The sequence below is a fragment of the Andrographis paniculata genome, unplaced genomic scaffold (assembly GCF_009805555.1).
Source record: "Andrographis paniculata isolate CXL003 unplaced genomic scaffold, ASM980555v1 Contig59END, whole genome shotgun sequence".
NCBI classification, from domain to species: domain Eukaryota; kingdom Viridiplantae; phylum Streptophyta; class Magnoliopsida; order Lamiales; family Acanthaceae; genus Andrographis; species Andrographis paniculata.
The window spans coordinates 373,264-385,516 of record NW_026137594.1 but is presented as its reverse complement, the minus strand read 5'-3'; the positions used below and the strand labels follow the sequence as shown (position 1 = coordinate 385,516).

The following is a 12,253-nucleotide window of genomic DNA, read 5'->3' as shown; positions in this document are numbered from 1 at the left end:
GATTTATATTTTGATTTGAATTGTAGTTTGAATGTACTAATATATTTTAATAGAGATGCAATTCTTATAATTTCTTATATATATATATATAATATATATATGTGTGTGTGTGTCAGATTCTAGTCAAATAAATATTTTTTTTGCCATAAGTTCATGATTTTTTTTGAAAGTTATACTTGCTTCTTGTGAAATTAAATAATTCAAAGATGAAGACTGAATAGATACTATTGCAGAATAAAATATCCAAAGCTTCCAGTTAAGAAATGCTTATCCTATATGTAATTCTTTATTTATTTATTTATTTTATTACTTCTCTCTCATCTTCCATGATTTTGTATGCAAATTGTCAAGAATGGTTGTTAGAAGATGAAAAAACCGTCCAAACGTAAATTAAGAAATAAATTAGTCCCTGTCTTTTCTGTGAAGTCTGGTTCGCATGGTATTAAATTCGACCAGGGGTTTACCAGTGCGCACTTTCGGGTAGCGAGTACGGATTCCCATGTCATAAAAAAAAATAAAAATAATAATAAATAAATTAGTTAGCATGATGATTAGAGCTAATTAATATAATATTGATTAGCCCTACAATCATCGCTTTTCAGATTTTATGGTAAAAACTATTTTTATAATTTTTATAGTAAAATAATAAAATTCAAGGGTGTATTATTTTACGGTTTAATTTAATATTTTTGTTCTAGCTTTTTTATATAAACGAATTATAGTAAAATTAAAAAAAAAAAAAAAAAAAAACCAATTCCAAATATAATAATAGTATTAGTAATAAAGTGAGAAATATTGATGTGACCAAAATCTCATAGTATGATTTAACATTAATAAAAATAAATCAATAAATAAATAAAAGGATTGCTCAATATAATTTAATTTAATTATATTTAATGCACATCCAAAACTGATCAATGAAAAAATCAAACAGCAAAAATGAAATTTATCATATCATATATGATGTGCATTGCTGCAGCATTGCCTCTATCTCTCTCTCTATATATATATATATATTTATATGTATATATATATGATATGTCCTTTCTTTCCCTTCCAGTTAGTTAGAGTGAGAAAAATGAAGAGAGAGAAAGCAAAGCAAGAAATATGGGGGAAAAGGAAGTCCACAAGCCCTACTTTCTACTTCCTCAAAAATTTTAACCCGTCGTCTCCGGGAGAGGGAAATATTATATATAATTCTCCACACTCAAACATATATATATATATATAAATCTCTCTTTTTTACTCAACAACAAAATTAAATTAAATATATATATTAATTCTTGGTTTGTTTGCTAGCTTCCTTGTCTCGTCTTGACTAGTGAAGGCCAAGCCTTGTTCTTGTGTCGTTTTCCAAGATATACTATACTATACTCTCTCTCTCTCTCTCCTCTCTCTCTCTCTCTCTCTCTCTCTCTATAATTCACCAAATCCTTAGCTAGTTTGCTTCCTCTTTCCATCTGCAGGAAATTTCTTTCAATCTCTCTTCCTTTGCTGCTTCTCATTTTCTGCTCACCAAATATGCTGCTGCTTTAATGGCTTCTTTCTCAACAATTGGGATAATCTCATGATGATGATGATAAATTAGAAGAGCCATTTCCACTCTCTTTTTGTAATTTCTTTATGGGGTTTGCTCAATCATAGCTTCTTCTCTGCAACAAATCTGGAAAAAAAAAATATCCTCAAAACAAAATAGTAGAAATTTTTTCTAATTTTGAGGTTTAAGTTTACTAGTTCAGATCCTTTTTTTTTTTTTTTTTGGTGTATGTGTTGGGGAAGAAAGAGCTCAGCTTTTTGATTGCTTTGCTTCAGTTCTTATCTTTCTTACACACACACATATAAATACATATACATACATACAAGTGTATGTATATATATGTGTGTGTATCATCATTCACCTTTAGCCTTTCTAGAATACCTAAGAGCTAAGCATTTGTTTTTGCAAAAATCTTCTCCTGTTTTTGGAGCTTTTTTCTGCCTCTTTGTTAATAAAATCCCATCTTTTTCTGTCACTCGTTCTTTCAGAAAAATCCATTAATCCACTTGCAGATTGTCTTTTTTTTTTTTTTTTTTTCAAAAAAAAAAAAAAATGTCCGTAGATAGGATTTTTCTGGAGCCATCCTCGAAGCAAATCCCTGATCTTGCACTCCACATTAGCCCTCCAATTTGCAGCAGCCATTCGTCGTCGTCATCGTCTTCTCCGACAACCATGGCTGCTGAAATGATCAACAATCTTAAATCCAGCAGAATCTGCAGCTACAATAATCATAATAATAATTCGATTACGGACAATAATCCATTGATCGAACTCTCCTTGTCCCGAAACGACGAAATCAATCGAAGACAAAGCCTTCAGGAAGATCATCAGCAGCCACAAAACCCTTACCGAAGCTTCCACCAATCGAACACGCAGCTCAGTCAGGTGAATCATGGGGTTTCTGTGCTGGATGTATCCGACGGCGGATATACGCCCATCAAGGGCATCCCGGTGTATCCCAACCGTCCGTTCCCCTTCCTCCCTGATCATAAAGATCCGATTAAGATGTGCTTCTACCAAACGACGCCGTTTCCTCCTCCTCCTTCTTCTTCTTCTTCTTCCTCCTCTTCATCTTCTTATTTTGCCTTGGATCGGCAGATTCCCTATTTTTCCGATGCGTCGTCGTCTTCTCCGGCGGGGGGTTACAGAATCGGCGGCGGCGTCAGATACAATGGGCTGCCGTCGTCGACCTACCCGTCGTCGCACTATCATCATTACCAGAATCATCATCATCATCATCATCATCAGTACGGTGGCGTGGGTACGCATTCTTACGAGGTATCTCAGAATGGGATTGTGAGATCGAGATTTGTTCCGAAGCTTCCGGCGAAACGCGGCGTTAGGGCGCCGAGAATGAGATGGACGAGTACACTTCACGCGCGCTTTGTTCATGCAGTTGAGCTTCTTGGCGGCCATGAAAGTAATAATTTGTTCCATCCATCGTTTGATCAATACCCTATTTTTATTTTTATTATATATATATATATTCTTTGCTTTTTAATTTTCAATTTGTGTGTATTTCGACTTTTCTTTCTGTTTTTCTTCTCTTCTTCTTACAATCTTTGACTTAATTAAAGAATCAATTTTTTTTGGTTATGATTTCAGGGGCGACTCCGAAATCAGTACTGGAGCTAATGGATGTAAAGGATCTCACTCTTGCTCATGTTAAGAGCCATTTGCAGGTGCACAAATTTAATTATATTATTAATTCGAATATTACAGTCATTTCTAGAGTGAGAGAGAGAGGAGGGAGAGAGAAGTCTCCGTCTGTTGCTCCGGCACAGTAGCCGATGAGTGAGAGAGTGGGGGTTTCATTAAAGAATGGGGAATTGAATTGAATTGAATTCAAGAACAAGTCTTGGAAGAGAGAGAGAGTTGTAGCAGTAGAGAGAGAGAAAAAAAAAAAAAAAAAGCCATCATTTTTCAATAATACAGCTCATTACTACCTTATCAAACATACATCAACCTCGTGATTAATGATTTGATGAAGATGCTGCTTCTGCTTCTGCTTCTTCTGCAGAAACCAATACCTGATTCAGAAGAAACTCTCTCTTACTGTACTTTCTCTATTAGGAGAGAGAAAGAAACAATAAAAAAATGTACAAGAAATCAAGAGATTAATAAATAGAGATTGTTAGATGCATTATTACTTTACAAGTTAATTGAATTAAATTCAATTGAATGCAAGTCCATGGGATTGAATTTTTAAATTTCTATCTTATTTTATTTTTTCAATTTGATAAATATTATATATATTTATTTGTATATTAATATGATTTGCAGATGTATAGAACAGTTAAAACCACTGACAAACCAGCAGCTGCTTCCTCAGGTAATAAACCATTAATCAACATTAATTTAATGATCTCTGAACACACATATATATTAGCTATTACTGCACTATTAGAATTAATTTAATTTTAAGTGATTTTAATTAATTATTATAATTTAAAGGGCATTCAGATGGCTCCGGCGAAGATGATCTCTCCACAATCGGCAGCTCCGGCGACCGTCCCGGACTCCGGCTTTTCACCGATCAACGAGGACCGACGGATGGATCTAATCTACCGGCTCAGAATAATGCAGATTACACTAACCCCACTGGCTGCACACTATGGAGCAACTCTTCAAGGTACAAATATAATGCTACCTATTTAATTATATGCATATATGTTTTATTTATTTATTTTGTATATGCGTATTTACTTCATCATTCTTGATGAAATAAAATTATAATGTTCTTCCTTGTAGCAGCTTTTGCTTTTCTTTGCTTTGCTTTTTTTTCGCTTAGCTTTTATTTATAATTTGAAAATCTCTGAAATCTTTGAAAATTTTCACCTGGCCTACTGAGATTATCATTTATTCAAGCAAAAAAAAAAAAAAAAGTCAAATGGGTATATACAAGAATTAAGCTGTTTCACATTTCTTGAATTAGTTCAGTAAGTTAGAGGGAGAGAGAGAGAGTTGCAGTGCATGTAGAACCAAAAGAGGACCAGTAGTATATATGTTGACTTGAGGCTTCTACTTTTCTTGAAGTACTGCTGTTTGTAGCTATTCTTGGAATTTGTATTTTTCTTAAATAAATTAGGTCAATTTTATTATTTTTCTTTTCATATAACATTTTTATTATATTATTTCTTAATTAGTTCTACATTATATGAATCAAATCATATGTATAATGATTTTTTTTATCACATTTATGTTTCCAACTCTCTCTCTCTCTCTTTTTATATATATATATATATATATTGGGATGAAATTGAAGCTTTAAAAACTCCAGCTTGTGATAAAATTTATTTATTTTTTATTTTGATTTGTTTTGGGTTTGTGTAAAATGATTTTGAACATCACTTCTGTGCATTTCTTCTGCAAGGTGTCTACTTTTCACTTGCCCATTTCTTTTTTCAGACACAGTTTCCTCATTTAGGGTTTTGAGTTTTCATTTCTGAATTGGGGCAAAAAGTTTTACCCTTACCAAAAGGTGTTACTTTTCTTTTCCATATTTCATTCTCAATCAACAAAACATCATGCAATATTGATTGGAGTTGACATTTGTTTGCTTAAATTGAATATATTTGCAATTCAAGTTTATATATATATATATATATATCATATGTTTGAATTTTGGAAATAAATAAATAAATAAATAATCCAGCAATGGAGTTTGGTCAAATCCTTCACCATTATTTTTATAATTCTATGTATTTTGATCAAATACTTCTTCACCATCCTTATAGTTTCGACGTAGAAAGATTACACGTTATAAATAAGTAAAATGGTATGAATGATACTAATTTTTTTGTATGAATTTATCTAAGTATCTAACATTTTTTGTTGACTATATTATATATATCTAACATTGTTTCTAATTAATATTTGTGTGTGGATACTAGTGACTATTTGTGTAGAAAATTTCTCATAATGGAAGCATAAATATATAATTCACATTCACCTTGGACAATAGTTTAGTAACTGTTCATCATCTAATATTAGGTTGGAGTTCAATTTATCGAATGTTTTAGATTGTTACTTTTCGAATATTATGAACATGAGAGCATGAAACCCTAATTAAATACTGAATTAGATGAGTGAAAATTTTACATTCGAATTATAGTTTTGTATCAACAGTTTCTCGAATTTTAGACTTTACGATTTGTTCTTTAATCAATTAAAAAATTGGCCTTTGCCTTCTTACAAAAAAATTTGCAATGTGTGCATATATCAAATGATTCTTGACTTAGGATAGTTGATTCAAGATGCATGAGAAAATAAGATTATATTTTTTTTGGTCGATTCTTCGTTCTGAAAAGACTTGTCTTCTTAATGTCTTTAAATGTCGAGCAGCCGAGAGGGATGGCTACAATCAAATAAATCTGGTGATGATTCTAACGGCGATGGCTTCATCAGATCATCATCGTCATTTCCTTTGCAATCAACTTTAAGTCGTGTGATCGAGGTAATAAATTGCCGCGCTCTCACCCAATTTTGTTTTAAAATTTTTTAGTTTCGTTCGAGAGTTTATTATAAACTGATAAATCAAATAATTTCTAGGAAAGACTGGTTGTGAGTCTAGAATAAGATATAAGTGTAGATGTAATATTTTGAATGTCAAATTATATTTTAGTAAATATAAAAAAATATATATTACTGTACTTTGATGTTTTTTAGAAAAAAAGTTACTAAAGAATTGGATATGGATTTGAAAATCTCAAAGAAACACAGTAGTTTATTTGCTTGATTGTTTGAGCTAAAATGTGAAAATGAAAGGGAACAAAATAAACTTCTAAATGCATTTTGAGAATGGGAATACTTTTTGTGTGAAACTAAAACAATTTTTTTTTTTATGGTTCCATAGAATTGAATATGAATATTGAGCTTTAAAAAATAGAATCTATATATTGCAAACGTCTGATGAAATTTCAGATTCTTTTTTTTTTTTTGTTTTTTTTCGACAAAACTATGTGTATGAAAGTGTAGAGAGAGAAAGAGGTGTTAAAATTTTAATTTTTAAACGTATGTAATATATAATTTGTGGGATTGCAGGAGAGCTTAATTAATTGTTCAGATGAGGCGAAGAGGTGTGCAGAAAATTGCAAAAGGCCGAGTCTGGAATTCACTTTGGGGCTCAACTCAACTAATAATTGGGAGGATAATGTTGAAGACGATGACGAAGAAGAAGACGACAAATGAACCTAAGCTCCATTAATTAATCAATTCATCAGGTCATATCATCTCGATCGAAATCTCTCTCTCTCTTTCTCTCTCTCTCTAAAACCATATTCTCTCTCTATATAACATAGAGAGAGAGAGAGAGAGAGAGAGAGGGAGAGGGAGAGGGAGAGGGAGAGGGAAGGAGAGAGAGATTTCTTTGTGATCAGGTGAATGATGAAGCAAAAGTTGAATGTGTTATTTCTTTGATAGAGCTCAGCTTCTTTTTATTTTATTTTATTTTTATTTTTTGGTCTTTTTTGAATTTTGTATTCATTAAAATTACTATTGTCACATCATATATGTTATATGGTACTTTTGGAAAGTTGGTGTATTGGTGTTTCGAAAAAACAGGCTTTTGTCTTTCAACTAAAGATATGAGAAAACACCAAACAGAATATTGTTTTTTTATATATACATATATATATTTCAATTATAGTATTCTTCAACTATACTCCTTACATATTTTTTAAAGTTTCATCTTAGAATATTGTTTTTTTTTTTAAAATAAAAATAAAAAATAAAAATTGATTTCTCTACTGAGAGATGATTTTTTCATCTTGTTCGAAAAATTATATTCCACAATTATGGTAATACATGCATTTATATTCTTTGTAGCTATAGTAGTATTGGTATCGATTTTATTCCACACAATTCTTGTATATATATGTGTGTATGCCATGCCCTATAAGTATTGTGAAATTTTATTTGTCTCATATCTCCAAGAGTCATGAAAAGTAGTAATATACTCCCTTGGGTTCAAATATTTTGTTATTATTTTTAATTTAAAATGTTACAAAATAAAATTAATATGTTTCTCTTCATTGATAATTTAAAAAAATAGTATAGGATTTGTTTGATTCTAATTTAAAATTGATTTAAAATAGAAAGTTTTGATTTTGAATTTTTATATAAATAATATTGTGATATAATATTTTATAAATAATAATATATCTATATTAGAAGTTATGCATGATAAATAATAGTATTTATTTATGTTTGAAATCACAAAAACAACAAACTAATAATATATACATATATATATATATATTCATACTATATGTTGTATCAACTTACCAAAGCCAACAAAAACAACTATTCGAAAAAATATTTTTGTTGGGCCTTATTCACATTTTCATATACATATTAAATCATGCTTCACTCTTTTATTTTCTAGCCTTCTTACATCTTTTATTGGGCCTTTTAATGATACGCTCTTTTGTGATGGGCTTTTGGCTCAAGTCATATATACACAATATTGAATTTATATGATTTTTCTAAAATACTCCATTGCTAGTTTTATGTTTACACGATTTTTCTAGGTGATATTGTTGGTTTTTTTATTATTTTTTTTCTTTCTTTTTCCTTTTTGTTTTTAGGGGAAGAATAAGCCCAAAATATGTAGAAAATCAATATTAGGATTAGAATCGTCACAATTGGAGAACAAACTCAATCAAAAATTTCAAACATTTTGAATTTTGAAAAATAATAATAATAAATTGGAGAACGTGGTAATATAATCGAACATAGAATAGGAATGGAGAGGAAGAAAGAAGTATGTATATATGATGCAAAGTTGAAACCGATATTTAACGACAAGTTGGAGCTGCTGCTGTGTCTGTCTCTCTCTCTGTCTGTGGGACACTGCAGACAGCAAATGCCAACTTCACATTGTTTGTCCCATGTTTCCAATCCTCATATATCTTTCTTTTTTTTAAAAAAAATATATATATACATAATCATATTTCATTTACGTCTCCAACTTACTTTACAAATTGTTTGCGCTTAATTCAAGAATGTACAAACTACAAAATTTCATGTAGTTAAAAAAAAAAAAAAAAACAAATATGCTCATATAAATTTAATTAGCCCATTATTTTTTCAATAAAATATGGAAAAAAGAGTGAGTCACATGCAAAAGAATCATGGTGGCCTTTAGGCCCATGTTCCAATGAATCACATTCATCGTCATCATCATCATCATCTTCATTTCTCCCCATCTCCCATGTGCTTCTTCTTCTTCGTCCTCTTCTTCTCTTCCACTAATCACTAATCGCCATTATCCCCACCCCAAAAAAATGAACCCCAAATTACTCCCAATCTCCATCTTCATCTTCCTCCTCCTCCCGTCGGCGACGCTCTCCGACGACTCCGCCGCCATGCTCGCCCTCCGCGCCGCCCTAAACCCCCCCGCCGACCTCTCCTGGTCCGACCCGGACCCATGCTCCTGGCGCCTCGTCACCTGCTCCGACGACAACCGGGTCACCCGGATCCAAATCGGTCACCGCAACCTCAGCGGTACCCTACCCGAATCCCTCTCCCTCCTCACCTCCCTCCAACATCTGGAGCTCCAATCCAACCGCATTTCGGGGCCCCTACCCGCCCTCAGAAACCTCTCCTCCTTACAAGTCCTCGTCCTCAGCAACAACCTCTTTTCTTACATCCCCGACGATTTCTTCATCGGAATGACTTCCCTCCAGTCCCTCGAAATCGACAACAACCCTTTCGCCGCCTGGAAGATTCCCGACAGCCTCCGCAGCGCCTCCACCCTCCAGAACTTCTCCGCCAATTCCGCCAACATTTCCGGCGAGGTTCCGGCGTTCCTCGGCCCCGACGACTTCCCTAGCTTAACTGTTTTACATTTGGCTCTTAACAGATTGGAAGGCGAGCTGCCATTGGAGCTCTCAGGCTCTCAGATCGAATCACTTTGGCTTAACGGTCAGAACCTTAATGGGAGCATTAACGTTGTCCAGAACATGACATTCTTGAAGGATGTCTGGTTGCATTCCAATTCCTTCTCCGGACCACTCCCCGACTTCTCGAACCTTCGGAGCTTGGAGGTTTTGAGCCTCCGCGACAATGGCTTCACCGGGCCTGTCCCGGCGTCCTTGATCGATCTTCCATCGCTGAAAGTTGTGAACTTGACTAACAATTTGTTGCAGGGGCCAATGCCGATGTTTGGGGATAATGTTGTCGTCGATATGTCCAAGGATTCGAATCGATTTTGCTTGCCTACGCCCGGACATTGCGATCCGAGGGTCGATGCTTTGATTGCGATCGTCGGAGCGATGGATTATCCGAAGAAGTTCGCGGATAATTGGAAGGGGAATGATCCTTGCAACGATTGGTTCGGACTAAGTTGTAATGATGGGAATGTGACGATTGTTAACTTCGAAAACATGGCGCTTTCCGGCGCGATTTCCCCGAGTTTCGCGTCACTTAATTCGTTGCGAAGATTGGTTCTTGCAAACAACAATCTCTCCGGGACTATCCCGGAGGAACTTACTACATTGCCAGCACTAGCGGAGTTTGATGTGTCGAATAATCGTCTTGTAGGGAAAGTTCCGAGTTTTGGGAGTAATGTCATTGTTAAGACAGATGGGAATTTAGGTATTGGTAAAGACATTGGCGGTTTGAACTCTACGAATGGTTCTTCAACAAGTGGTTCTGGTTTTGGTTCTGGTTTGAAATCGGGACGGGATGGTGAGAATTCGCGGAATTGGATTGGAGTTGTTGTGCTTTCGGTTGTTGGAGTTGTCGTCGTGGTTTGTATAGCCGGAGTCGTCGGTTTTTGTTTGTACCGGAGTAAGCGAAAGCAATTTGGTCGCGTACAAAGCCCGAACGCGATGGTAATTCATCCGCACCATTCGGGATCGGATAATGAAAGCGTCAAGATAACCGTCGCGGGGTCGAGCATTAGCGTCGGTGCTATGAGCGAAACACACACGATCCCGACAAACGAGTCGAACGACGTTCAAATGGTCGAGGCCGGGAACATGGTGATCTCCATACAAGTGCTGAAAAATGTGACGAACAACTTTAGCGAAGAGAACATACTCGGGCAAGGAGGGTTCGGGACGGTGTACAAGGGCGAGCTACACGACGGGACGAAGATTGCCGTGAAGAGAATGGAGTGCGGAGCGATCGCCGGGAAAGGCTCGACCGAGTTCAAGTCGGAGATTGCGGTATTGACGAAGGTCCGCCACCGCCATCTCGTTGCGCTTCTCGGGTATTGTCTCGACGGGAACGAGAAGCTTCTTGTGTACGAGTACATGCCGCAGGGTACCCTTAGCCGTCACTTGTTCGAATGGTCGAGCCAAGGGTTGAAACCGTTGGAATGGATGAGGAGATTGACGATAGCGTTGGACGTCGCTCGCGGCGTCGAATACCTCCATGGATTAGCTCACCAAAGCTTCATACACCGCGACCTTAAGCCGTCGAATATTCTCCTCAGCGACGATATGCGCGCAAAGGTCGCCGATTTTGGCCTTGTTCGTCTCGCCCCCGACGGGAAGGCCTCCATCGAGACACGAATTGCCGGGACATTCGGTTATCTTGCGCCCGAATACGCCGGTAATTGATGCATTTAAGTTTAAATTTTTAGATCAGATGGTCATTTAACTTTATTCATCGTTGAAATACTTAACGTTTGTGTTGCGATTGCGATAGTGACGGGGAGAGTGACGACTAAAGTCGATGTTTTTAGCTTCGGTGTCATCCTAATGGAGCTCGTAACCGGGAGGAAGGCGCTCGACGAGAGCCAGCCGGAGGAGAGCATGCACCTCGTAACGTGGTTTCGAAGAATGTACCTCAACAAGGACAAGAAGGACGACGTATTCCATAAGGCCATCGACCCGGCGATCGTCGATCTCACGAACGACACGCTTACGAGCGTCGGGACCGTCGCGGAGCTCGCTTGCCATTGCTGCGCCCGGGAGCCGTATCAGCGGCCCGACATGGGGCATGCCGTGAACGTGCTGTCTTCGCTCGTCGAGCTCTGGAAACCGTCCGATCAAAGCTCTGACGACATTTACGGGATCGACCTCGAGATGTCGCTTCCGCAGGCGCTCAAGAAATGGCAGGCGTTCGAAGGGCGGACGCAGGCGACAGATGCGTCGTCGTCGTCGTATCTTCCGAGCTTGGATAACACGCAGACGAGCATTCCGACGAGACCTTACGGGTTCGCCGAGTCGTTCACCTCGGCAGACGGCCGGTGATTTACGATCGTATCGCGACGGCGAGGGGAGGGGAGGATTGTGTTGTGTTTGTTAATTCATTGTCTTCCTCACGACAACCTTAGCAATGGCGTGGCTGTCTCTATTTGTTGTGCTAATCGAAATTTAGTTTGGTTTGCTGATTTTAAGATTAGTTTGAGTGTTTTCGTTGTTCTCTATTTCTTTTCTGCATAGCACTTTCTACCATTTCTATACATGTTGCTTGTTCATTCTTTAATTGCTTTGTGTAATAATCTTTAAAAATTAGTTTTGATTGTGTAAATCAGTAGCTGCGTTATTTCGATAATATACAAATTTATTCATATCTCACATAAAAGTAAAATAAAACTCGATCAAAAATAACTAACAAACACACCTATATTTATGTATCATTTTATCATAGTACACAATAACACGATAGATATGTTTACAATTAATTAAATCAAAATTATAGTTAGATCAAATTTACTTAGACCAATGTTTCTGTCTGAAAGTTGACTTTGACCAACATAAA

The 12,253-nt window shown here is 36.2% G+C and overlaps 2 protein-coding genes across 3 annotated transcripts; both read left to right on the top strand.

Annotated features, from left to right (window-relative positions):
• Positions 1 to 1,750: 1,750 nt before the first annotated feature.
• LOC127258125 (transcription repressor KAN1-like) lies at positions 1,751 to 7,126 on the top strand. Of its 2 annotated transcripts, none has more exons than XM_051284807.1 (6): positions 1,751 to 2,957; positions 3,143 to 3,219; positions 3,821 to 3,869; positions 4,001 to 4,169; positions 5,882 to 5,993; positions 6,581 to 7,126. In XM_051284807.1, exons 1-6 carry the CDS (start codon positions 2,090 to 2,092, stop codon positions 6,725 to 6,727), a joined length of 1,422 nt encoding a protein of 473 aa, XP_051140764.1. In that variant the 5' UTR covers positions 1,751 to 2,089; the 3' UTR covers positions 6,728 to 7,126. The 2 variants fall into 2 exon arrangements, with proteins under 2 accessions (XP_051140764.1, XP_051140763.1); XM_051284806.1 differs by having other exon boundaries at positions 3,992 to 4,169.
• Positions 7,127 to 8,689: 1,563 nt separating this feature from the next.
• LOC127258124 (receptor protein kinase TMK1) lies at positions 8,690 to 12,022 on the top strand. Its single transcript, XM_051284805.1, has 2 exons — positions 8,690 to 11,098; positions 11,195 to 12,022. Exons 1-2 carry the CDS (start codon positions 8,824 to 8,826, stop codon positions 11,740 to 11,742), a joined length of 2,823 nt encoding a protein of 940 aa, XP_051140762.1. The 5' UTR covers positions 8,690 to 8,823; the 3' UTR covers positions 11,743 to 12,022.
• The last annotated feature ends 231 nt before the right edge of the window (positions 12,023 to 12,253 follow it).

What these genes read in the sequence shown, in the direction of transcription:
- LOC127258125 (XM_051284806.1), top strand. Translation starts at nt 2,090, where the DNA reads ATGTCCGTAGATAGGATTTTTCTGGAGCCATCCTCGAAGCAAATCCCT. An exon ending in GCTTCTTGGCGGCCATGAAA is followed by an intron (nt 2,958 to 3,142) that starts GTAATAATTTGT and finishes TTATGATTTCAG; the next exon opens with GGGCGACTCCGAAATCAGTA. An exon ending in CTATGGAGCAACTCTTCAAG is followed by an intron (nt 4,170 to 5,881) that starts GTACAAATATAA and finishes AATGTCGAGCAG; the next exon opens with CCGAGAGGGATGGCTACAAT.
- LOC127258124 (XM_051284805.1), top strand. Translation starts at nt 8,824, where the DNA reads ATGAACCCCAAATTACTCCCAATCTCCATCTTCATCTTCCTCCTCCTC. An exon ending in TCTTGCGCCCGAATACGCCG is followed by an intron (nt 11,099 to 11,194) that starts GTAATTGATGCA and finishes CGATTGCGATAG; the next exon opens with TGACGGGGAGAGTGACGACT.